The following is a 26,461-nucleotide window of genomic DNA, read 5'->3' on the forward strand; positions in this document are numbered from 1 at the left end:
CCAAAGTCACTTTAATAAGTGGACATGGCAACACAGACACTGTGATTCAGCCCTGCCTGACCTGCATCCCTGAAGAACTGTGTTTGTGTGTGTGTGTGTGTGTGTGTGCGTGTGCGTGCGTGTGTGATTACCCAGCCCAACACTGCTGTTCTCCAGGAGGTAGCTCAGGTGGTCAAACATAGCCTTCTGGTTCTGACGGCTGATGCGACAGAAGTAGCACAGGAAGCGACAACAGCTGGCCACCATCTTGGGGAAGGCAATCTCCTGAGAGTTAAAAACAGCATTCATTTCACCTCTGCACAGACGGAGATCGTTTCCTTCACACTTCAAATTAATCTTTCATCTTTTTCGTGTGCATGTCCTCACACGGCGACTAAATGTGTGTAATGTAACATACTCCAGATATCGAAAGAACCCCCCAGACAGCTAAACCAGACTGAAATATGAGACGCGAGGCAAATACAAGCAAATATGTTTTGTAGTTCATCTGAGCAGAGAATATGGCCACCCTAAAATGTCTACAACCCATGTCCCTTTGCGTGAGGCCTCTTTAATGAGGCTGCCAAGCAGAAATGAGAGACACTGTGGCAATGTCATATCTGGCATAGTCAGTGGTATTAATTCACATCCCAGACTCCCGACAAACCCCAAAAAGGACTGGCATGAGAAGCGACCCATTCCTTCTGTTCTTGTCTTAGCTTTCGCCCTATTGCCACCCCGAATGCATAAGTAGGTATTAAGCTGTTAGACATGGGCCACCGTAGGTACTGTATCTACGGTATCTAGGTACTGTATCTTTCCATGCACTAAGTATTATCCTTTTGGATATTGTGTTTAGTTTAAGAAGGTTTGGGAGGGGTTTGGCCAAGCCGGAACGTACTAGTGTCCAACTCAGTCATAGGATCTTATTATGATCATAAACAATATTATCTGAAGTCTATACACTTACATTTATGCACTTGGCAGATGATTATACAAAGATGTGTAGAAGAAGAGCAAAATTTTAAAAAATCTTTGTAAGTACGTTCATTACAATTGAAGTCACATCATCGGGATACAATACATAAACTGAACATAACCAGAGCATCCCACCCCAGAAAAAAACACCTTTTGGCGCAGTATGACTCAAAAAAAGTACCTTATCCTTGCCTCCTCCCAGCACATTGACCATGACCTCCATTACTGTCTCATGCATGCCAAGAACACGCATCAGATTTGGATGCTGGTAAAACACTTTGTTGTTCATGATGTCCCTGAGTGCAAGAATAAGAAACACTTTACAGGGAATAACTGTACAGTTATGGGATGCTTTGATATTAAAAATCGATGACGCCATTATGCAAATTCTGTACTATTGTGCCTACTTCAAGTAAAATAAAACAGCATGTGTGTAAGTGAGTATTAGATGATGGCAAGGGCAATCTAAATGTATAGTAGGGGGTAAATCTCTTAAAGACTGTAAAATGACATTTTACCCCAGCCCGTCGATCATAAGCTGACCCTCCTCTTCACCCATACGGACACTAAGTAGTGAACGGATCTGGCCCAGTGAGGCCAGCAGGTTGATTGCGTCCCCTACAGACTTGGCACTGATGGTGTAGCTCTTCCTCAAGGCCCTGAGTAGCTCACCGACGCCATCATACTGCCTTCTCAAAAGGCTGAACATGCTGCGGACCAGTGCCGGGTCTTGAATCTTGCACTCCTGAGCCCAGGTGACCATAGTCTGAGATATCAGCTCCTTCAGGTTGGCTGGAGAAGGCAATAGCAGACACATTCCAATTGCATTGTTTAGAACTTTTTAATTAAATCTTTGCAACATAATGCTTATTAATGCTGTTACTGGTGAACTGGTGTATTGTATTATACTAATATTAATAAATTAATATGGGTGATATGGAACAGTGATTACTTATATTAAATAAAAAATGGCCCTCCATGTAGAAGAGATTTCAGACCCCAGTCATGTGTTAGGACCATTAGTGTATGTCGCTACATCTATTAATATTTCTATTCACAAATTGCCCCTGTGTGCTGTTCTTAGAATAGCTGCTCTAATCACATACTTCTCTCATCAAGAGAGAGTGCAGCACTGGCGCTTTTTATCCAACATCTGCAAATTACATCCATTTTAATATGTACCTGTCTACTAATGGCTGGTAACATGAGTCAAGTCTATGCTAATATACTTGCTACCTTAATAACCTTTTTTTGCTGATTTAAAGTTCAGTACTGATTTTCAGTACTGACATAGTAGAATTAATGTTTTTTTTTTGGTCTACTATAAATTAAGTTCTATCTGATGTTCATATGGTTTCAACAGTGATAGGACAATATTTTTGTATGTTTGTTAAAAGAAAAAAAAAGGTTTTACCTGCCCTTCTTATTTCTTAAATGGATTTAACTCTATTTAATACTTACATGGCTTTTTTCACAGCATTTTAGTGCTAATTTGGATCGACTTCATTGGGATTGTAGCTAAGATTTAGAAGTGTTTGGAAATGTTGATCTAAACCATAGCTTGCTTTAGAATGTTCTGGCTCTCAGGAGACAGTCTTTGTAACCAGATACAGCAGAACAAAGGGTATAATGAAACACTACGAAATAAAAAACGTTTGAAGAATCTATTTTTAACAAGCCTTACTAGGAGCGGCCTGTTCTTGCTCTGTTGGTTTCTCCTCAGTTTTTTGGGGACGACCTTTAATCTTGTATACCAAGGACATTAGGCGGCCTTTAAGAGATGTGTCCTGCTCCTCCTCTTCCTCTTCCATAGGGATGCCTATGTATATACACAAACATGAACATTTTATATGTATCTTTTGATTATTTTTGCTGCAAATGGCAATTCATGATATCAAGGTTGTGCACCATCCAGAGTTGAATTAATTATGCCTTTTATTGAATTTGAACTATGGTAGAACAGGCTGATTTGTAATTGAAACTTTTAAGGAAGTATATTTAAAACAAACTGTAACTGAAAGAACTTCACCAGATTATATGTAAGTATAATTTAGAATATATATATTTTTTTCTAAACAGTTATTCAGAGAGAAATAGGTTGAGAATAATGGCAACAATAGAAAGAATGGATAAATATATACCACAATGTAGTCGCAGGTCATCGTGGAAGCTTTGAAGCTCCTCTTGCAGCTCTTCAGGGCAGGTGCAATCATCACCAGCACTGAAGTTCAACAACATGTTTATCTGCAATAAAAAAAAAATAAAATATGATAAAATATGATGATTCAGGAAAAAGCATAATTTCACCACAACCAAAACTGAGAAATAATCTTTTTTAAAATATGATGGATCATGAAATATAGATTTCATAAGCCTAACCTTTAACAGAAGTTATGTAACATTGTAATGGAAATCAGCTGTAAGGTTCTGTAAGAAACCTTTCTGTTGCCCTGGTTACAAAAACAGACTAGTTTATATCAGACATGAGCTTGCATTGGCCACATAAGATATAAAAATCTACAAGGGTTTTCTCAGTTAGTAGATGTTGTGTATATTTAGAACAGGGTGAAGAGTTCTGCCAAGCGGTCCTAATATTTGCCACGGAAAATAATGAAGTGGGTGCAAAAGATGCCTCTTCTCCGTTACCGAAACAGAAGTTTAATTAAAAAAAGTAAAAATAAATGATTCTGAAAAAAGTCTTGGAGCTGTTTTAAGCCCAATTTAAAAAACAATAAGTCAAGACCTTGGCACTGGTTTATTGGTAGCACCGCTGTACATCTTCACTTAAAATCTGTTGTGATGCCAAGGTGTTTATTTTCTCACTCCCATTCACAAGGATGCAGTTTGCATTCAAGAAATTGGCGACAACAGGAGGAAAAATCCCCTGTTAACAAAAAGTGCTAATTCTGTATAATAAAACCAGATATTTTGGGAATTACACAACAAGAAAAGTGAACACAGAATGAGCTGCATGTGCTGATGACAACGGAGATGGTCTGATGTCATTCATTCATTCAAGTGTTCAAGTGTCATTAATGGTCTTTTGTGACATTCTGAGATCTATGAAGAGTGAGGCTTTATGTGAGTCTATGAAGAAAGCTTACCTGCTCTTGGGGAGGTGAGCGGAACTCTCTTGTCTTCTTGGCAGTGACAGCAGCTGACATGTTCAGGGCTTGCATCAACTCATTGTAGCGGAACTTCTGATTGAATTGCAGCTTGGACACAAAATCATCTGAGAAGGCCACTATAGCCTCAATGCGCTGCTTCAGCTCACAGTCACAGAAATAGTGCAGCAGTTCACACATCTGCACAACAAACAATCAATTTCACAAAAATCATACTTCATTTGAATGCCTATACAGTCAAGTTATTTTAGATAGAGTTGAGGCCAAAAAATTTGACAAAGTTAATTTTAAAGTATATAGTGCTGAGCTAAATAACTAATATCCTAATATCCTGCTAAATAAGTTAAAATAACTTTTGTGTATTATTTAATTACACATTAATTTTGGGGTTAATAGTCTTGCCACAGAAATGCATTATTCTGAGACTGAGGATGTGAACAGCTCCTGGCAGAACATTTGGGTTCGGGCCATCTAGTAATTATGGTAATTACAACAGTCATACTTCTTATTTCTTACTTAAAAAAAACTTAAATGACTTTTTAATGAGTTATTAATGAGATAAATAATTACATTAATAAATAAATTACATTTCTGTCTCAAGTTAAAAAATTGTCACTTCAATCACCTTAACCACAATGTGGACCTTAATTGTAAAGTAATATGCATGCAAACAGCAGATCATAATGAACAAGATAAATTACTCACCTGCCGTTTGACCGACTCAGGCAAGCTTTTCTCTAGAAGACCTTTGGGAGACTGCTTGGCCTCTTTACTCTCCTCCTCTCCGGCCTCCACAGCTTTCTCTTCATTACTGGCGGCCTCCTCTTTCTCCGCTCCCTGTTCCACCACTGCCACTTGCTCCTCCTCTTCCTTACCATCCCCAAACACAATGGGATCAACGAGAAGCAAGATGGTCCTCACCTCCTCGCTGGTCATCGCTCCCATTATCAACAGTGTGCCAATCAGCCTGAGAATCGGCACAAACTGATACTCAACGCTTCCGCCCACAGGATCTCGAATGTGGGCGCCTCCACCCTGCACGGCTTCTGTAAGCATACTGATGGCTTTCTCCTTCAGGATACCCAGGGGGATCTGGGGACTGAAGAGGGGCTGATCGCGCTTGGGGGTTATGAAATACGGAGGGGTGAAGTAGAGGCGAGGGGTCAGCGAAGTGCTCAAGCCTACGCCAGGAAGAGAGTGACACTTAGAGTCGTCAGGGAAGAGGCGGATGCTCCTTGTCTCATCTGTTACTGGGATTATAAACTCATTGTTCATCATAAGATGGGCCTCTTTGCCCGTCTCCAGGTGAATGCTGATGAGGACATTGTAAAAGCCTTCACGCAGCTGACCAGACAGGTACTGGTTATCAATGGTATACAGGAGCTGTGATTGGTCAAGATGGCTACAGAGGGCGTGAGCAACGCGGGTGTTGCCCAATGCGCAAAGTGCACAGAAGAGCTTTAATGTGTGATAGTGGAACTGCCTTAGATCTTCGTTTTCTGATAGTTCCATGATGTCGATACACCTATGGTGTGGCAAACAGGAAGTAGGTTAAGATCTTCATTCAAGCCAACTGGCTTTGGAGCCAAATGAGCACTTAAGGGGTTTTATTTCAATGAAAGGTCACATTCCTAGGAATACAAAGTTGCAAGTCATTGCATGTGGAAAACGAAGTGTATGAGTAATGCATCACCTGTTCTCCTCTGGGATATGAACAGCCATCATCTGCAGGGGTTCCAGACACTGCAACACCCAGCCATGCCTCTCACTGACACGGGCCGTCTCCACTGTCAGGAAGGTGTTGGGCATTCTGCTCCACAACACGGACACAATTGTCTGCACGTCCAGCCGAGGAGGACACTGTGGCTCTGGGTTTCTTTGTAAACTCTTAAAGATGGCTGAAGACAGGGGCATTGCATCCTGTGTGAGGATTGATGCAGATCATGTCAGTGAATTAATAATGTGTGAAATGGAGAAACTTGAAAACATTAATAGTACAGACTTACTGGGATTTTTGGAAACTCAAACTGGAAGAGGTTGGGACTCGTGGGTTGAACAAACACAGCAGGGAAGAGCTTAGTGTTAGGCTCAACCTAAAAGAAGGCAAAATAAAGTATATTCTGATACATTTGCTTGCTCTACTTGGACAAGCAAGTGTTGCACACTACTTAGGATTAATGTAAATCCAGACTGCTCAGACATGATTCAGCCTTTTAAATATTTGCTGTTGTAAGTCTGAGTCAAAATCATAGCCTGTGGCAAACTGAGACTAGAAAAGCAAAGAGATTCATTAAAATTACACTGCACTAGCTCTGTACAACTTTGGACTTTCAACCCAAAGTTGGGAATTACATTCCAAATACTTGACTTTTCAGGAGAAGAGTTCTGAATGGTAGGTCACATGATAATAACAACATGACAAATGTAGTACATCCAAAATACATTCATACTATACACATTCTTACAGAGAACATCCTTTTTGCAATGTAAAGTGCTTAACCTACTAAAACTTGAGACTTTTGTCACCACAATACTAAGTATTTTCACTCATACAAATCCTGAAATTGTGAAGTGAATTGTAGTATGCAAGCTTCGCATTATTATACGGTACGTCTCAGATGTTATTTACATCTAGTAATGTTGCTGTGTCCTATTTTTTTGAAGGTTAGGAGCTGAGATTACCTGGTATGCCGTAGGCAGGTCTCTGCCATTGGCAGTGAATGAGACCAGGCCTGAGGCCAGATCTATGGAGCAGCCAATCTCCAAATCAGTGTTACTACGGCCTGTGGAGCTGTTGACAACATCCCCAGCGCAGACCATGTAACAATTACTCCTCCTTACACTGAATTAAAAGAGACAACAAAACAACATTCAAAAAAGGAATTTCCCCTATGTCTGGGGTATATGTTGGAGTAGACTGAAAATAGCTGTGTGAAAACTACAGTAGTCTGAAATAATGGGCTGTCTTTTGTGAAGTCTTTTGAACTGACCTCTCATGAACACGTCCCCGCTCGTCTCCCAGCGTTACAGTGACGGTGCGAACTGTGCTGAGCATGAATTGCTTGCTGTAGTAGTGATAGTCTGGTGTCACCCAGCCCACCCAAACAGATGATGGATCTTGTCCAGCAATGACTCTCACAGAGTAGAAGTACTTAAGCGCAAGTACATCAAAAGCCAAATTAGTACAATAATGTTTTTTTTTTTATTATTCTCAGTGTATATGTCATTAGCATTAACAAGGTGTGAAGTATTTTTACCTTTGTAATGCTGCCATAATCAATCTTGCCACTATCATCCTTCTTAGCTCTTTGGTCCTCAGCGATCACCTCATTGATATCAGTGATCTTCCGAGGGCCAGAGTGAAACTCAACAGGCATGCTTAGACGACAGCAGACCATGTCATCATTGCTGGTCTGGGTCCCATATGTTTTGTGTGTCACCTTTAGACATGGAGGTGTATCCACAGTGCCATCTATTCTAGTAACCTAAATGAAAAATTAATGCAGCTTAAAAAATCAACTCCAGTATTTTCCAGGAGACATCAAAACATCTATTTGTACCTCAATATGGGGATGGTCCTCTGGTACATTAACAAATGTAGGCAGGCGTTTGCTGAACCACATAGTGACTTCTCGATTCATGTTAACAGCAAAGGGTTCAAAGCCTTCTTGAAGGCCACACATGGTGTAGTACTTAAAAGTACTAGCGTCTTTTCCTAAATTCATGCGACCAATTTGGGAAAGACCAAGGCTGCAGACTGGGATGAATCCTATGGTGACAATGGTCAGTGTGTATCAGTTCAAAGCATGTTTTTAAATGTTTTAATTACTTTAACAACAACAAAAAAAGAACCCTTTGTTCCTTTACTTTCATTCTTATAATACGTGATTTGCCTATATATAACATATTACAGATCCTTTATGCTTAGGATGATTGTTGTCTGTTTACCATCTTCAGCTTCAAAGTCAGCAAAGCAGAGCTCAGAACCCTTGTTGGTGATTATGATCTCTCCATTCAGGGTGAATATCATGGATTTGTCCTCCATGTTGATCATGCAGCCCACCACATCTCCTTTAGTCCATGTCCTCCCAAAGAAATGACTGCCCATATGAACCCGACGGCCCTAGGAGCAAATTTTAGAAACCTTTTACAGACTGAACATTTTTTGTACACTCCACAATTTGTCCTCAATAACTTGTCCAAAAATAAAACAAAAATGAAACACTGCCAGTATCAGATAATCACCCTGTAGCCATCAAAGACGAAGGACTGGTCATCCAGTCCCAGTTCCATATCGGGTCTGCATCCGGGCCGTGCCCAGCCCACCCGCATGTCACCTCCAGTGAGCGCCTCAAACTCAAAATACCACTTTCCTGTCTTCACAGCGTAGGTCTTCTCCACACGAAAGAGACGGATGGATTCAATGCCCTCCTTCTCTACAGTATGAGCAGCTAAATAATGGAAAAAACGGGAAAGTTACGAACAAATAAAAATAAATAAATACATATATTAGTGCTGTCAAATTATTAATTGCAATTAATTGCAAACAAAATAAATGTTTTTGCATAATATATTTATGTGTGTACTGTGTAAATATATATACACACACACACAAACAAACACACAACATATATATAGTCACTGAAGATTAAAATTATTAAAACTCACTCTCTTGATCAGGAGGGTCTATGAAATATCCATATCCAACCAGAGTACGGATGGCCTCTCGAAGACTGTCTCTGTTCGATTTTTTAGTGCGTTCATCTAATAAAGCATATGGTACCAGTCGTGGATTACGACGGTTTTTCAAATCCTTTGAATAAAGTGTGAAAATAAAAAAACATTTTACATACATTTAATTTTACTGATTTATTTTTACCATTTTTACCAAACCATTTTTAACAGGATTATCAGTGCATTTCAGGGAAAAGGACAAATCCAATCAATATTGAACAGGACATTATTACCTGCTGAATACCATAGGTCCATCCTTGTTTAATGCGATCCTTGGCCCAAACATTATGAGCATTTTCAGCCAGTTTATCAACTAAAACCTCCTGACCAGGTGTCAGTTTCACATCAGAAAGGTCTAGTGGTGTAGGTTTATAGCCATTAGCCATCATATAGCTTTAATGAGAAAAGAATTAACATTTCACAGTATTAAAACTTCTTAAACCTTATTTAGGCAAATAAAAAATGAAAAAAACATTTTAATTTCAGTGTTCAGTGTGGGTGTTGGTTTTACTTCTTGGGGAGTTTCATTTTTTTCAGGTCATCTTCAGCATTTATATTGACTTGTGCAACATGGCATCCCAAAGCAAGTAGGGTCCTGAAAAAAAACAACTTTTAGAAAACTCAGAAAATAATCTGCATAACAATACGGCCAATATTTTATGAAAGATGTGGATCGAAGTGTCAAAGACAAGTAACGCATTACAGTATTTATCAAAAGAAATGAATCTGTTTAACACCTCACTGATCTGGTTACTGCGTTTCGATTTAAATTCTGCTGAGTCTAGAGAGTCTATAGGGATGAAATTAATTTTGCAGCCACAGCTTATCAATATTTACTGACATACATTTAATTACCATAAGCAGTTAATAATAATGGCCTTATCTACAGCCCTTTACATTCAAGTCATTGCGGTAATACTCACTTCAAAGTTTCAGTTGACATTTGCAGGTTATAATTCTTTTCTGTTTCTGGCAGTTTAGAGAAATCAACAAGACAAGGGTGCTGTCTCTTGTTGTCATCTCGAACCTAAAAAAAAGCAAATATTATCAAATTAACAAAATATGATACAGTCTACATTTAAAAAAATAAAAACATTGACAAAACTAATATTAAAATGTGCCTATTATTATGTACTTCTGCTAGGAGATCGAGTTAATTTTTTTTTACACTAGTTGATGTTTAATATATAGTAGAGTACCAAAAAGTTTTCATTTTAAGCAGTGATGCATCAAAATGATCAAAAGTGATAGTAAAGACATTTTTAAAAAAAATCTAAAATATTAATATTTTATACAAAAGCATTATAGACTCTTGAAACAAAGGTATCACGGTTTCCACAAAAATGAGAAGCAACACAACTTCTTTTAATACTGACAATAATAAGAGCAGCAAATCAACATATAAAAATACTTTTCAAATTACATTTATAATGTAAACGTGTTTCACTTAAGACTTTTTTGCACAGCTGTTTGACTGATTAGCGAGTGAAATAATCAGTGCAGTGACAGGAATGAATCAGCAAGAGCTGTGATATGATTTAAAACGAATGCCATTCTGTAATTCATGACCCGTGAAGCTCTTTAGATTGATGTTGATGCGAGAGAGAATGCAAAAGCGGTTAGAATTGAATAATAGCGGCAGAATGAAAGTCGAGTTTTGCTTGCCAAGTTGATCTTGTCCTGTAACCCTGCATGTTCGCAACAATGCCACCTTGAGCCAGCTAAGTCTTATTAAAATCTGATTAATCAGAGGCCAGCTGGATCTCTGAAATATTTGTTCTTAATAAATGCTAAGATCCGGCCTCAGGAGCAACGGCAGCACTCAACCATAATTCATTTTTCTGGCAAGCTCTTGGACAGCATGCTGCTCATTAAGGTTGTCTTAACTACTGTGATACTGCAAAGCTCTGTCATCAGAGTGCTTTTCCATTGTGCTCTGCAATTTCTGGACTTACTCTCCTGCAGCGATGAGTGGAAGGCATAAAACTGGATCAAAGTAGCTTCCTTTTGCCCCTTACTATCTGAAAATGAGATCTGCATTCCCATCTGCTATGTTGCTACTTGGGATGCTTAAATATTCATTTAGGCTGCAGCCAAGGACTCTCAATTCAGGTTGACATTTTCAATTATCCTCCTCTGGGTTCCTCCAGTAGTTATAGTCGCACAGCAGCAATTATCCTCATATCAGTGCTTGTGTCATATAGAGATGATCATATTTCTGCTGAGAAATTTTGATCATGCTGTTTAATATTTTTATAGTGTGTCGTTAAATGCTTTCCTACCTTGCCGTACATCCAGCCAAGCTCTATTTTGTTCATGCCCCAGAGCTCATGGATGTTCTCAGCTAACTTGTCCCGCACATTTTCAAGATGGGGAGGCAGGACAATCTGGATCACAAGACAACAAAACAGAACAGAACAAATGCAAAGCCTCATATATCATTTAGCATAAATCAAACAGTAAAACAATTATTGACAATTGTCAACAATATAAGAACTTCTGTATGAAATAAATAAAATAATAAGAATGAATTAGAATTTTTTTATATTATTATTTTTATAAATAATTGTAAATAATTGTAAATATTATTATTTGATAGTACAGCTACATTCTATAGCCATATAGGTAAAATAATGCTGCTATGGTAATATAAGAAATATTACTTTTGTAGTATTTCATTGTAAAATAAAAAAACAAAACAAAAAAGTTGTAATATTATATAAAAACTAAACAAAATAAATAATTATTAATGATTGTATTTAATAATAATTGTCACTACAAATTTATAATAATATTTTATTATTATTATATAATATAATATTATAATTACTATTATTAATTCAAAAGAATAATTACAATTATTACTATTTTTTATAATCATAAATATTTGTATTGAATAGTATAGCTGTACACAATGACCATATTGCAGTCTTTGCAATCTTGGATTAACTGTGCTGCCATGGCAGAATTTGAGAATAGAGTATAAAAACACAGTGAATTAAGGGGACGTGGCAAGGGGTGGATTCGCTGCATGACTGCTGCTTTCTCTCCTAGCGAAAGCGTTTGTGCAGTTGAGGCGGTGCTCGCATCGCGGTCTCTGGGAGGGATGTTACCATAGTTACCAACAAAACACATCTGTATTTACTAAATAAAATGTAACACAAGTTTTGTGTTGGTGTTATTTCCTTTTTAGAATTTTTCTGGAAGCATCTACTAGCGTCTATCAGACAGACAATTATTTTACAAACTTGTACACTCACTTTTTTTCTTTTTTTTTATCGATATCTCTGAGATTTTGATGGATCACACAACTCCAGGAATTTCAGCTCAATTACATCATAATGTTTTTATCCATAGACATATATCTTACAGTACTTTCACTCACAAAATTATATTTTTATCTTTGCCAGCGCCTGGCGCGATGTGCTGTGCTGTGCTTGCGGAAGCGGCAGGATTTTGGGATCTCTGCCTCTGCGCTGCCAGCGAAACCCCCCGGGTTTTTCCGCTTGTTGCATGTCTCCCTTTGAAAAGGGAGACATGCATGTCGCTTTTACTCAGTTACTGATAATATCTCACCTGGCTGGTATCAACAGGAACAGGAATGAAAGAAGCCTGGGAGAGGAACTCTGTGGTGCCCAGCAGATCTCTAACTCCCTCCAGATCTCTTTTATACTCCTTCACAGGCTCCACACGCATCTTTTCTTTGGGGAGCAGGGCTTCATAACATGGTGCATAGCCTGCTGGAGGCAGGAACTTAAAGTCTCCATGGCGTCCACCCAACAGGAAACGGACTCTTGAGGGAAAAAAACATGAAGAAGGCATTTAAACACATGATCAATTACTTGATTAATCCTAATAGCAACACTGGGTTGTCCAAAAATATCTTGGTGCTACTTAATTTGTTTGGAGTTGGTTGAGAAGTCAAGTGAGTAATGGCCTGTCTCTGTTGATTGAACATAAAGTGTTTCAAGGCAGATACAGCGCAAAAGAAGAAAGGGTTCATTTGTTACATAGCACAGCTCCTGTATAATCACTACAGAAGTGCTACGCTCAAAGTAAAAACTGTAGAATGTTGCCCGATTGCTACAGGATGATGTCCTTATTAATATTAAAATGTATGTATGTTAAATCTAACCATATTGCTTCTTGCTATTTACATTAGAGAGACTCACTTCACCCCTGCAGAGAAACTGACGACGGGAAAGAAGAAGCCATCTACGTTGAAGTCTTCAAACATGCCTTGAACGGGCTGACCGTTAATTCGGAAAGACATGCTAGGGGCTCCGAGATCCAGACAGCAGCTCACAACATCGTCTGAATTCAGCAAGTGCTGGTTAATAGAGGCCACGGCCCGTGGGATTCGCCCTATCAGATGTGGACAGAATTGAAAATTAGTGTATTTTGTGGATGCTACTGTCAAACAAAAGTATCAGAAATTATTTAAATAAAGTCATGGCCATCTATGCATTTTTTATAATGTCATGTTAGATCAGGCAGTGAGGAACATGGGTAAAACAGCCTATAATGTACCTGACCACAGATGAAGCCCATCAAAACTGTAGGAGTAAAGATCGTCACCCGCACCGTTCCCTCCCCAGCCCTCTCCACCCCCAGGATAGGGGGCGTAGCCTTTGGTGGTGGCCCAGCCAACACGAAGGTGGGTGGGCTCACTGGTCACATAGTGGTCTACTTGATCGATGATCAGCTCAAAGTACCATTTCCTATACTGTGCCGAGCCCTCACTCATGCCCAGGAAGATGTTGGGTCTCATACTGTAAACAAACACAGTAATTAATGAAAAAATAAGTACAATCAAATATTAAATAAATGCATTAATCGAAGCTAGCAGAAAAAAAGTCAATTGAGAAGGTTTGTGTTTCGGCAGTAACTATCAGATTGAGTGAAAAATCTCATAATTGAAGTTTTTGTCTTGTGGTCAAGTAATAACTCTTGTATTTTGTTGGTAAATACTTTTTGACATTTGTTTGGAAATACACCACAATACTGGAGTAAATTAGAAAACAGCTTCTGGTTTATGCAGGCCTCAGGCAGAAATCTAAAATAAAAAAATTGTTCACGATAAAAACAGGTCTTATTGATCTAAAATAAAATTGGAAAATAAAATAAAATCCAATTTAATCTAAAACAGAAAATAAGCAATATGCAATGTTTCTACTTGACTAAATCATGTTTAAAGGTATTCACAATTTTTGCGATCAGTAAGATTTTTTTCTTTGAAATCAGTACTTTTATTCAGCAAGGACTTATTAAATTGATCAAAAGTGTCAGTGAAAGATAAAAAATCTAATTCAAACAAGTGCTGTTCTATATTAATAAAACTGCTAAAGCATTATGTGCCTATACTGAAAAATCTATATTAAAAAATAGATTAATTACAGAAACAAGACATTTTAATACATTACAATATTAAAATTAAAATCTATTATTCAAAATTGGAAGTTTGGAAGAGACAATTGTTAAAAACATTTAAAAAACCTACCAATCTCAAACTTTCTGAACAATAGTGTATTTTTGTGAAAAATATGCTAAGACTAAGAAATCCGTGTTTGTGTGGGTTTTGGTTTGTCTACCTTTGGACATCATTGACCAATCGTGTCTGGAGCAGCAGGTCTCTCCTGGGAAGCAGGTGGTCACAGATGAAGTTCTGATTGGCTCTCACAGCCACACCATTGCAGACACACAGAGAGCAGAGAACATCTAGAATCTGCAAGCGAGTATGGAAGACATTTTAATAATGCTGTTGTTTTATTGCTTTAAAGTCATTTTATAATGCACTTTTTCCCTACGCACAACTTTATAGTATTTTCACTGCATATTCTCCAGTGTATACTTGAGAGTGTTTGCTGGCATAACATGCTGTGCAGCTCCTAGAATGTATTTACAAGTTTACATGACCCACATTTTATAAGACAGAGGAATTCTCAAGTCAAGTAGCAAGGGTCTACACCTGCCCCTTGTTAAAATGTCTGAATGTTTGCACCCCGAAAACTAGGGTGAACACATGGCCAGGGTTTCAAAACTGCCTAAAATGTCTAGGATTTGGCTTTGTTTTCCTATTGAAGTGCTCTACAGTCTTCATAAAGTACAATATATGCACATATTTGCATTGCTTTGGCCATTCTCTGTAGATCACGATTGGTTGATTAAGTACAATACATGTACGCTATTGGTCAAGCTACTTTTCAGTTAGTACCTTCAACAATAGAAAAACGACAGGAAAACAAAGCCAAACCCTGGTTATTTTTTTACAGGAAGAAGAGAACAAATAATTATACTACCTAATACTCGTGAGGCATGTTTTTGCTTGCATGAAGTTACACTACCTTTCAAACATTTCAGGTCAGGAAAATAAAACTGATCAAAAGGTAAAGACATTTGTAATCTTAAAAATTCTGTTTCTAGAATGATTTCTGAAGGCTCTTGTGACAGTGCAGATGGGAGTAAAGGCTGCTGATTCAGCCTTGCCAACAAAGAAATAATTTAAATATATTAAAATAGAAAACAGTTTTAATGTATTTTTGAAATAAAACAAATGCAGGCTTGGTGACCATAACCAACCGTCGAGTTTTGAATGGTAGTGTATACCCCCTATAATACAGACATATACAGATTTACACAAAATGGAAGATAAATGTAAGGTTTTATATACAGAACTGGAAAAAAACTGCATTTTCAGCTCTTCATATAATATTTATAGTATTCAGGGTGGCAGGTATTAGTTTCCATCTTAAGGCTTTGGTAGGTCAGCAACATCCTTTATATTCCACACTCATCTGTGTTTGTTGGGTGTGTGTGTGTAGAAACAGCAAATGCTGACCTTGTGGTTGCGTCCATGCTTGTATAGCAGAGAAATAATGGATTTGATGTGGGCCTTCTGGATGATGTTCAGAGATTCTGGACTCTCGATTAGGATACTATGAAGCACCTCTAAAATGCCTGTATAGAATTGCTTTATTAATATTGCATCGCAGTAAACACAAGGAATGATAAAGGCATTATATAATTAGATAGCAGAGCGTTATTATTAAAACAAATTACTATAGATTTTTTTTTTATGAAAAATATCTGTCCTTTGCTGCTATGAATCTATAATAGTGCTGTGACGTGGAGCTTGAGCTAAAATCATTGATCTGTGCAGATACTGACGGTTGATCGCTGAGTTTATGTCTACGTAAGACAGACTGGGTTAATGTATAAGGCCTCTGTAATCAGTGCTAATGTATGTGTCCGATTTGACGTATAGTGGTATTTACCTGATGAGGACTCCAATCGCTCGAGCTTGCTGACCAGCCAATCCAGCTTGCGAGAGAACTGTGTGCAGTTGGTCCTGTTGCCTCGAATCAGAGCAGCTAATGGACAAAAATCAATGGCAATAAGCTCAATGTTACACCGTCATTCTTACATACCTCACACTAACCCCTGCAAATCCCTTTTGCTATCCTTCACACAAGGCTTCCCACCAAAGTTGTGATATTCTGAAACAAATGCACCTCTGGTGTGAGTAAAATACTAAATGGGAGTAATCTTAAACTAGAGTGTATTTCCCGGGGAGCAATCAATCAAACTCAAGCCCAGAGTTAAAGGCACTTTGTGGAGAGATTGTCTAGGCAGTTTTGACGCCCAAATACCCCGAAATGAGCTGTTTCCTGAGGCAGCAAACGCATCCGTATGGAGATGTTAAAAACTGGCTGTTGTCACCACCATAATGCATCATGCTACTGTTGCCAGACAGGCTCAGCACGGCACCTCTCGAGGGTGACCTCAACGACTCTGAGCGAGCAAAATTCAGAACGAGCCTCGATGGGGGCTCTGATAAATGCCAAGCCAGCCAAGGTGAACTGAGGAGAGCGTTCACGCTCACTGGATCCTTATGAGATGTTAACATTTCAAAATAACTTCAAACGCTAAAGTTTAAAACTTTTATCACTCCAAAGCCAATGTATTTTGAGTGGGTCTGTGGTTAAAACAAGCGCAAAATATTTTCATATTTTTGCCCACAATATGAAATATAGTAGAATTACCCACTCATACAACAACTGGCTAAATGGGACTACAGAGGATGGCAGGAATATAAAGAGCCAGATTTACTAAACAGGGCAAAATATCATCACGTCAATCTGCCTTTTTAAAACCTTGTGCTTATATTCACATTCTATTAAAGAAAATTCCAGCCTCTAGATTTTAAAATTGCGTTGTGCATATGTGATGTAGTTTGCTTATAGTCTAACTTTTAAAGGTTTTAAAGGCCGAGTGTTCATTTGTGAAGATTATCTTGATGAGCAAAACAAGTGAAAAATACAAACTTGTTTTCTTAAAGAGTTTTTTCTGCAATAATCAAGTGACTTTTTGCCAAGGGAACCAGGAGGATGCTAACTTTTGTGTTGTAGCCCTCGATATATAGAAGTAGTATTAAAAAATGCTTCAGGAGAAAAATTGAAACAGTAGCAGAAATGAAGTGCTCTTCATATAAGATTTCTTAGACAATTTTGCTTCAATTTAAACTTTTTAATATCTTGAACAAGGTCTTCTTTTTCTAACTGTACGTTTGCCCTCCATAAATCAGGCTGGGAGTCAACAACAAGGTGATAAAAGAGAATAGAATTGCTGTTTAACTGCCTCTAATAACTGTCATGTCTCTCCATCATCACCCTCGGTGAACAGCTGAAGGCTGCAGACGTGTGATTGAATTCTTACCCAGAAGCTCATAGAGAAGGTTGAGAATGTCCTTCCAGGCCTCTCCGGCCTCCTCGCCTGCTAACTCCTCAAACTCAGCAGCACTGTTGTACACGTTTAGACGATCGATGCAGTGAGAGACCAGGGTAAGCATTCCCTAAAATGATCATAATAAGTGTCAGCCTGTACACCTTCATTATCATGAGCCTAATATGACACCTGTGAGTTGTATTTAACCTCTTCTTTGAAGAGATCTTGGCGCTTGATGAGAGATCGGAGCTGCCTCTGTTTCTCCTCATGTTCGAGCTCAGAGTCAGGCTGCTGAAAGTACACAATGAGGTCGTCTAGTGTCTGCAGCACTTCACACACAGGCAGGGTCACCTCTGTAGTTTTCTCCCCATTCAAACCATCCAGACCCCTGAGGCAAAGAAAAAATATTAAAATTACAAACATTTATTTCAATAATTATTTAATACTTTTAAATATTTTAATGCTAAAAATGTAATAATGCACTAGTCATGCTATGTTCATGTTCCAAATGGCCTTCGTTGACTGTGAGGAGACGGACGTTTGTTTTGTACTAGGCTGCATTTGAGCCTTCTAGTCTCCTGTACCTGATGAACTGAGTGAAGAGGCGAGTGGTATTACGAATGATGCGAGCCGCTCGGGACTCCTCGTGCTGGCAAAGCTGCAGAGTCAGCCCATCATCCATATGGCCCTCAAGAGAAAGGACGGCCTGCACACATCGTAAATGTACATTAACACTGACTGCAAGTAAAACAGCTGACTTGGACCTGATCTCGAACCATAAAAGTTTTAATTGAATTTCAGAGTATTAACATTTGCAATTTTTCACTTAATTATGAACATCTTATCATTAATTTTCAGAATATTTTTTTTATCATGTAATTTTGTTCATTTTCTTATGCTTTGATTAAATTTAGCATGCCAGAATTTAAATTTGGACCCAGAGTGTCACATGATCCTCCAGAAAATATACTTATATGCAGATTTATTTTTTTCTTACTGCAAAAGTTTTGCTTAAAATTTGTACATTTGCACATAATCCACTGTCTACCTCTACACAGCTACTTTTTAACCTGTTTACATTGTGCATGCATACATATATTATATATTTTATTCTATATTTGATATTTTATTATCATAGATTATTGTTATTTTAAGTATATTTCTGTTGTATTTATTTCTACATTTAAATACATTTTCTTTCTCTTTTGGAATGTACCAGACTAACATTTCACTACAAGTTGTACTTAAAATATATGTGACAAATAAAATCTTGAATCTTGAAAATAAAATGTTGCTTAATGTTTTGTAATTAATGCACATCCCAAAAGTGTCCTTGTCAACAAGGGTTTTGTCTAACAGTTCTTCTCTATAGCATTTGGAAACATTGGACAGTCTTTGGGTTTTATTTTCAACTTGGCACCTCCTCCTCACATGAATGGAAAAAGTCTATCCAGCAGACTTCATAAGCTACAAAAAATGAAAGAGTGGTTCAATATTTTCGAAGTGAAAATCGAATCGAGTGTCACCAAAGTTACGACTTTGGCTGCCTGGGCTCTGCGTAAAGGTGGCATGCTTTTTCTGGCCTTTAGCCCAGACTTAAGCTGCATACCACAGCGCTGGAAAGATGTGCAGTCCATGTGAATGTGTAATCCTGACCACTCCCCAAAAACACACTGTCACCATGCCTACCTCATTATCACATTTAAACCATGGCCTCGTATATCCTACACTCTACACAGAAGCCACTGCGGTTAAGCCTGAGCCAACATTAGACCATCCTGTGAGCCCCATAATCTTTAACGGGATCATAACTTACAGCACATGATGTCATTAAAGATGTACATGCCATGCAAAGTTGCTGTAATAATGTAATCTCTTACCCTTCTCTTCAGTGGTCCCAGGCGAGAAGATTTGGCATCAGGCGCCTGGTAGGACAACCACAGGCCCGTGGACACATGCATGATGAAGCAGACGGAATCGCCGTATTTGATCTCCGCCACCCCCATACCATCAATATCACGCTTTGGGCCGGAGTCAATCTTTTCCTGCGAAGGGAAAGACAAATCGCATGAGTACTGCCTTTGCTGTGCCAACTATTATCATCTGTTCAGTTTGGACAGTCACAGTCAATAATTTTGTGAGCCTAGTTTGAGTGTTATTGAGATAAAATAGACAGTAGAACGGCTTGGTTTGTGACCTCTCGGTTTGTTGCAGCAGAGGAGAGCTAATAAAATTCCTACATACAGTAATAATGCACTGAGGATTAGTAATTGGGAAACAGATGTAGCAATTACAGACTCTAAGCACTGACTAGCAGAGTTACAATCTAATCAAGCCAATTTGTCCAACAGCTGATGCCGTGTAACTCTGAAAGTCATTGATTCATTTGATTTACGTTTTTTTTGGACACTGAGTGCACACTGAGTGCGAAATTTCCATGTGCATTTTTCAATTTTTTCACAATCGTCATCAATTCCTAATAAAATGCATGCAAATGCAAATTTATATTTTTATTTACTTTTTAAAATATTCTACAATTATATTTTGGTATATTAAGCTGGTATTATTAAAGTCTATAAACTGAAACAACTAATTTTGTGCTTAATGCACTTTAATTTTAATGGCCTTTAATAGTAGTCTAAAAGTATTTTTTTATAAATTTGATTAAGTTAACGCAGAACTATTGAAAGTGTTCTTCAGGTACACTTTATATAGCTTGAATTATTCAAAGATCATACAATCCTCGTTAATTAACATTAAAAAACATTTCAGGTTTATTATTAAGAAATATGCATTGTGCAAAAGCACCACTCCAATTTTCTTGACTCGAGCAAAATGTCACTAAATATGTTAATAGATCTGAACTATAGTGGATATTTAAAAAATGTGTTTTATATATACAGTATTACTTTTTACTGGGGTATAATTTTTTGTAAAAATTTAAAGTGGATGCAACTTTATATAGATTTATATTAGAACTATACTTTATATAGAAGTTTTTTATACTAAATTTGTATTAAAACATACACTATATTTTGTCTCCACTATTAAAACAGTGGGTCCTTTAAGGTTTACTAATGACTCATTCACTTACATTGTAAGTCCTTCTATGTAAACCAATCGAAATAAGTTTTGGTAATCACTAATGTGCTACAAAATCTGCTGGATGAGTTTAACTTATATTATTTTGATCTATAGAAACTTTAAAATAAATGGATCAAACCTTGCTTGACCGGAAACAGAAGGCTGTAGCAGTGGTATCAGACTTCTCTCTGTCCAGCAGTATCAGGCCATTGTCCTCTGTCTGGCCCAGGTAGTGACCGGTGGAGAGATGGCGGAGACGGAAAGGCTGACCCCATCTGATGTGACTCCCGCTCCAGCTACAATTCAAGAAAAAGACTCCCCTCTGAATGTGCATCTTTTTAATTTTCCACACAACCTATTAAATATGAGATGTTAACCATTTTAATGCTTAATCGGTAGGACTTTGCAGAAGAACTTTTAGATTTTCTAACAGTCATGGATTAGATGCACTGCTCACTGACCTGACCTTGAACTACCCTTTTGGGCATAATTGGAAAAGACAGGGAAGGAACAACAAGTCTAGGTCATCAAACATTTACCGCAGAGCCCCAAAGGCTGTGCGTGTGTGTGTATGTGTGCACACACAAATGAGATAAGTAAGTGCTTGATTTCACCTTATCCGAAGAGGCTCCAGTCTCCATAAAGACCTGGCCTTGGACCCTCCTTTGCCTGTCTCATAGTTTACCACTCTATAGGAAATAATATCATGTCATGTCAGATTAATAGATAGATAGATAGATAGATAGATAGATAGATAGATAGATAGATAGATAGATAGATAGATAGATAGATAGACCTCTGTTGCTCTTGGCTTTGCTCAGATCCTGGTATGGTGAGGCTCTCATCGTGCCCGTGGAATAAGCGCATCACATGCCCACCCAGGAGAAATCCTACAGAGACAAGAGAACGGCGAGGCAACTCTTAATACCAGCTGTGCTCTTAAAACTAATACAGTAAGACAAAAGTAATAGATTTAGATTTTTGAACTCACCCACTTCCATGTTGCTTCTGGAGCAGGTAGGCTGAACATTCCACAGTGTTTGCATGAATGAAGCATCCACTTGAATACTTCCATTGGAGATGGAGAGGTGCTACAAAACAGGAAAACACACAAGTGTTTTACCAAACTATCTATGCATTTGTGTTTGTACTTGAACGTGTAGAATTTATAAGAGAGACAGCGGAAAAGCAAAAGAGAATAGGAAAACTGGCATGTGGCCTTGATGCTGCCAGCCTGTCCGTGTTGTCAGCAGAGTTACAAATCTGTTTTTAAAAGATTACTGTCTAGAAAACACAAACAGTGACTGTCTTTCCCAAGACTACAAACACTAACTCTCTGCATGAGCAGCTCTGCAACCCGTTCCAAGAGACTTCAGTTAATTCATAGCTGGAAGAAAAACAATGCAACTGACCTAAACAAATTGGGAAATTCTGTTAACAATATCTGTATTATACAATGGATTTCAGGCTTATGAACTATTTCTGAGGAATTTTGAAAGACCTTACGTAATGTTTAGAATTATGTTTGTTAAAATGTACACTAGAATTCAAAGTTGAGGGTATTATATTAGCATTTATTTGAACAAAAGAGACATAAAAGATATTTACATTGTCATCAATATTTCTATTTCAAATAAACGGTTCTTTTAAAGCCCCATTCACACCTAAAATGATAACTATAAAGATAACAATACCTCAAGCTTGTTATAGCATTCTTTTTGGGTGACAATATTTTAAAAAAAAGTTAAATTTAAATTTGGAAAGTTAAATTTCTCTGTGCCTTTATCATTATAGCTGTGGTGTGGACTCTGCTATTCTTTATATTGAGAACAATAGAATTATATCTTTATTGCTATCTTTATATCATATCTTTATATATTTATACAAGTGAATACCTTTAATATCTAAATACTCAAAAATATCTAAAAAAAACACCTTTTAAAATGTATTAAAATAAAAAAAGTTATTTGAAATTGTTGCATATGGTAGTACATTTCATAACAAATATAATCCTATATTTCTGAAATGTCTGTCTTTTTGTGTTTTAGAGGGTCCACTCCCCTCCTGTACATATAGAGGAAGTCATCTCTCTGTTGGGAGGCTGAGCACATCACCATGACAACTTACTTGATTAAACCTGATGGTCTCCCTCTGTATGAAAGAGGTATATTCACTGTCAGCACATCTGGCAAAGCCATCTTGCCAGACACAAATTAAATTATAATGAGAAATTATGGAGGAACTTTTTCTTTTCCATTTGCACTGCTTAATGTTAAAAGTTTATCTGAAAATTCTTAAATGCTGACTACGGGGGCTTAAAACCATTAAAGGAATAGATTAGCCAAAAAATGTCAGTTTGTAAGGACAACACCTGTCCAGCTCCCAAAAGGACAAAGAAACAATTACACGTTAAACAACATTAAAAACTCATTTTGAAATTCTGGATGAGAGAAATTACACGTTCTACATACACAAAGCTATCATATGAGTTCAGAAAACTTGTAGTTAGATGTTGGACTGTTTATACTGTGATTTAGTGGAAGACATGTATACTATGACTTGGTATTGTATGGACATTGCTGCATTGTACAAATCAGGTACTTACCAGGTACCTCTCAGAGGATACGCTGACCAAGATGAGGTCATCTCCAATGCGCACCTTCTCACCCTCTGACCTCTGCTTGGAAGCCGGGTGAATTGTCCACCAACAAGCTTCCCCTTTGATAGTACAAATCGTAAGTACGAGGAAACTGATCAGATGTAAATAAAGATTATCCATGTCCGGCAGCTGTTAATGATTCAGTCAACCTTTGACCTTGATGAACTATGATCACCAAAAGGAACTTTCTGGTGTTTACAAACTTAGATATTGACACTGATATTCATGTTCCTCTATTTTGGGTGACACAATACACAAAAATAGTAAGATATCTGTGTTTAATTTTGGATCTCTTTTCAAAGCTTGGGAAGTAGTCCTAGCACTGCATCTGTCACCTACGGTTCAAATGTCAATCACAGCCGGAAATAGGCCTGAAAGGGATAATTCAATCAAAAATGAAAAATGTATCAATATTTTAATTGATGTAGTCCAATGAAGCAAACCTACACATAACACTGCATATTTTAAATGTGATGTTTTTAGTTATGTTAACTATTATTACTATTATTATTATTATTATTATTATTATATTTTTTTTAAATAAAAGAAAAGAAAAACATTAAAAAATGTGGAACATTTTTGCCTTGGAAACTACACTGAAATAAGCTCAAGATTAATTACTTAAATTACAACAAAAAAAAACAACAACAAACAAACTATAACTATTTTTTAATTACACAATTATTAAAAAAAAAAGATGTAGATGTAAATTATAATCTAAAAATGTAAAAAAAAAAAATTTAAATGTTGACAAATACTAGATTAACACTGTTGTTGTTACCTGTTGAATCCTCCTGAAGGCCCACATCAAAAGACAGCTTGTCTGTCAGAGACCTGGAAGTTTTTAGGCATGTGAGATACTATGGGAAAACAAAAAAGCAAGTGTAAATTCTACAATCAAACTATGACAAATAAGGTTCTCTATACACTGCGGGACTGCATCATGGGTAAAGACCCCCAGAACACCAAGTTCAGTAAGCTTTGTAGTTAAGGTTCATCGATAATATAAACACATAATTATCATATTAAAACATAAGCCGTCCTGTCATTCGTGATGTTGAAAGTATTTTCACTTCTCCCCGTCTCCCCCCAAATGTACTGCAGGGATTCACTGATCATGAAGTTGACGTGTGTGAGCCGTAAGCTGTGACAGGCTGCCTAATCCTTCTCCCCACTGGCTTCAATTTGTGTGGCGCATTCTCACCATTCCACTGAAGGAATGCCTAAGGAGGATGGCGTGACCGTAGAGCAGTGTCCGATGTCCACCTCCCTGTGCTGCCTACAGAAGAGAGAGTAAAATGTTGTAAGTCAAGGCAAGGGTTTAGAGACGCGGACCGAACGGTCACTGTTAAAATAAAGAGTCACTGAATCAGAAACACTGGCACTGGGGAGAACATGCTGGACGGATGTTAAAAGAAAATTTCTCGTTCATTTTTTGAACGAGAACAAAATTTCGTTGTTGTACCGTAGATGAGGAAATGTGTGGAGCATGTGGAAAAAAGGCCCACAAGTAAGAACAGAGTAAATATACTTACCCGTCTTATAAGCCTCTGAGTGCATAGGGAAAAAAAGATGTTTCTTTTAATTAAAAAAGATATTTATAATGTAGAACCTCAGGTAAAGTCTGCAGCCGGTGATACTGTTCGCTAATCATTCATGATCAACCATAATAATTACTGCCACATTTGACCACAATATCTGAGTGTTTCATCTGAACCCCTCACCGAAAACGAATGACTTTGACAAAGTTGAAACTTGTGTTCCCTACTGCCAGCTGTTGCTGTAAGAGTATGCCTGCTGTCTTGCTGAAACATCAGATGATAAACAACAGTCCTTGGCTGAGTCTCTGTGATATTGCACAGTTTGGCTGCACATTTAACCAGAAACTGCCACTTCTAGACAGTTTTAAGTTGACAGCCTACTAAAAACGGCAAGATCTCTGGACTGCTGGTAAAAAAAAAAGAAAAGAAACCAACCTAAAGAAACCATCCTGATGTTAAAAAAAAGAAAAAAAAATGAACATATACTACCATTCAAAAGTTTGGGTTTAGTATGATTTGTTGTTTTGTTTTGGAAACAGAAACTAAAGCTGCGTTTATTTGATTACAAATGCAGCAATGATACAGCAAAATTGTGAATTATTATTACAATTCCAAAAAAAAAAAAAAAAAAAAAAGATTCTGTGATGACAAAATAAATTTTCAGCAGCCATTACTTTGCAGTGTCACATGATTCTTCCGTAATTATTTTATCATAATAATATAGCGCTCAGATTTCTTATTAGTATTAATATTGAAAGGTGTTTTTTTTTCTTTGTTTGGTTATTTTGCTTATTATGTTTTTTTAAACAACATAAAAGTCCATTTCTATCCGACTTTTTGAACGGTAGTGTAGTTATTTCTGATGTAAAAAAAAAAAGAGAAGCAAAACATCAAAAGAAGAAGCCAAAAAAGACAAGCATTCATTCTGGAATCAGCATTCCAGATCATTTCCTCGTCATTGGTACTCCTGAAATTTGAGAGTGTTAGAGTCCAAATGCAAGAAGAAACAGTTCACATCTCAAACTACAAATAATCAGCACAAAAAAGGCATTAAAAAATGAATTCATTAAATAAATGATACACATCAATAGGGATTTTTACAGTACTATATGGTATGTAACTCTTCTGCATAATGCTTCTCCAACAGAACTCATTCTCTCCAGGACATTAATGTTAGCGAAACAGATACACAGCACAGAGCCAATAAAATATATGCTGTGACAATCTCATTTCAAAATGCTGCAGTAAAAAAATAAACATGAGATAAAATACCGAGCATGCCATTTAGTGTTGAAGGGAAGGCAAATAAAGCATCTAAATGGCCCTGTTCAGAACATGCTTAGCCAGTAGATTTTATTCTGGGGTTTGCATAATTCAGGGCCACTAGGTTCTAGGTTTGACAAGTTAATTCATCTTCTTTGGGCTACAGGAACGATTTCACACTCTCAATCATAACATAAAAATGGAGAGAGGGAGACAAGCCTGAGATAAAGGAGAGAAACCTTGATTCTCTGACACGGGTTAGCAATGTGAACTTTATTAGTTGAGTTATTCCACACTTAAAAAACATGTTTAGTTAAAGAAGTGGTTGGGATGCTTAAAAAGGAGCAGTAGGTATAATTATGTAAGTAAAATAT

The 26,461-nt window shown here is 37.4% G+C and overlaps 1 protein-coding gene across 3 annotated transcripts in view; it reads right to left on the reverse strand.

The window, feature by feature from the left end:
* The window catches only part of ryr3 (ryanodine receptor 3), a 66,914-nt gene that overhangs the window by 26,655 nt on the left and 13,798 nt on the right, over window positions 1-26,461 (reverse strand). For all 3 annotated transcript variants that reach the window (XM_043219957.1, XM_043219956.1, XM_043219954.1), the window contains 37 exons: window positions 24,488-24,562; window positions 24,065-24,143; window positions 23,230-23,342; window positions 21,616-21,715; window positions 21,421-21,514; window positions 21,239-21,313; window positions 20,764-20,920; window positions 19,421-19,585; window positions 18,125-18,246; window positions 17,748-17,928; window positions 17,532-17,667; window positions 16,091-16,186; window positions 15,655-15,773; window positions 14,408-14,541; window positions 13,347-13,588; window positions 12,989-13,181; window positions 12,393-12,609; window positions 11,099-11,203; window positions 9,740-9,843; window positions 9,328-9,411; window positions 9,050-9,209; window positions 8,751-8,895; window positions 8,328-8,533; window positions 8,031-8,205; window positions 7,643-7,851; window positions 7,340-7,567; window positions 7,073-7,233; window positions 6,765-6,924; window positions 6,089-6,175; window positions 5,776-6,002; window positions 4,788-5,607; window positions 4,062-4,262; window positions 3,099-3,201; window positions 2,642-2,776; window positions 1,476-1,749; window positions 1,139-1,253; window positions 132-264 (listed from right to left, as the gene is read on the reverse strand). In XM_043219957.1, the coding sequence (XP_043075892.1) occupies window positions 132-264; window positions 1,139-1,253; window positions 1,476-1,749; window positions 2,642-2,776; window positions 3,099-3,201; window positions 4,062-4,262; window positions 4,788-5,607; window positions 5,776-6,002; window positions 6,089-6,175; window positions 6,765-6,924; window positions 7,073-7,233; window positions 7,340-7,567; window positions 7,643-7,851; window positions 8,031-8,205; window positions 8,328-8,533; window positions 8,751-8,895; window positions 9,050-9,209; window positions 9,328-9,411; window positions 9,740-9,843; window positions 11,099-11,203; window positions 12,393-12,609; window positions 12,989-13,181; window positions 13,347-13,588; window positions 14,408-14,541; window positions 15,655-15,773; window positions 16,091-16,186; window positions 17,532-17,667; window positions 17,748-17,928; window positions 18,125-18,246; window positions 19,421-19,585; window positions 20,764-20,920; window positions 21,239-21,313; window positions 21,421-21,514; window positions 21,616-21,715; window positions 23,230-23,342; window positions 24,065-24,143; window positions 24,488-24,562 (6,130 nt within the window). The remainder of the gene's footprint in view (window positions 1-131; window positions 265-1,138; window positions 1,254-1,475; window positions 1,750-2,641; window positions 2,777-3,098; window positions 3,202-4,061; window positions 4,263-4,787; window positions 5,608-5,775; window positions 6,003-6,088; window positions 6,176-6,764; window positions 6,925-7,072; window positions 7,234-7,339; window positions 7,568-7,642; window positions 7,852-8,030; window positions 8,206-8,327; window positions 8,534-8,750; window positions 8,896-9,049; window positions 9,210-9,327; window positions 9,412-9,739; window positions 9,844-11,098; window positions 11,204-12,392; window positions 12,610-12,988; window positions 13,182-13,346; window positions 13,589-14,407; window positions 14,542-15,654; window positions 15,774-16,090; window positions 16,187-17,531; window positions 17,668-17,747; window positions 17,929-18,124; window positions 18,247-19,420; window positions 19,586-20,763; window positions 20,921-21,238; window positions 21,314-21,420; window positions 21,515-21,615; window positions 21,716-23,229; window positions 23,343-24,064; window positions 24,144-24,487; window positions 24,563-26,461) is intronic.

The sequence above is a fragment of the Puntigrus tetrazona genome, chromosome 20 (genome assembly GCF_018831695.1).
Source record: "Puntigrus tetrazona isolate hp1 chromosome 20, ASM1883169v1, whole genome shotgun sequence".
NCBI classification, from domain to species: domain Eukaryota; kingdom Metazoa; phylum Chordata; class Actinopteri; order Cypriniformes; family Cyprinidae; genus Puntigrus; species Puntigrus tetrazona.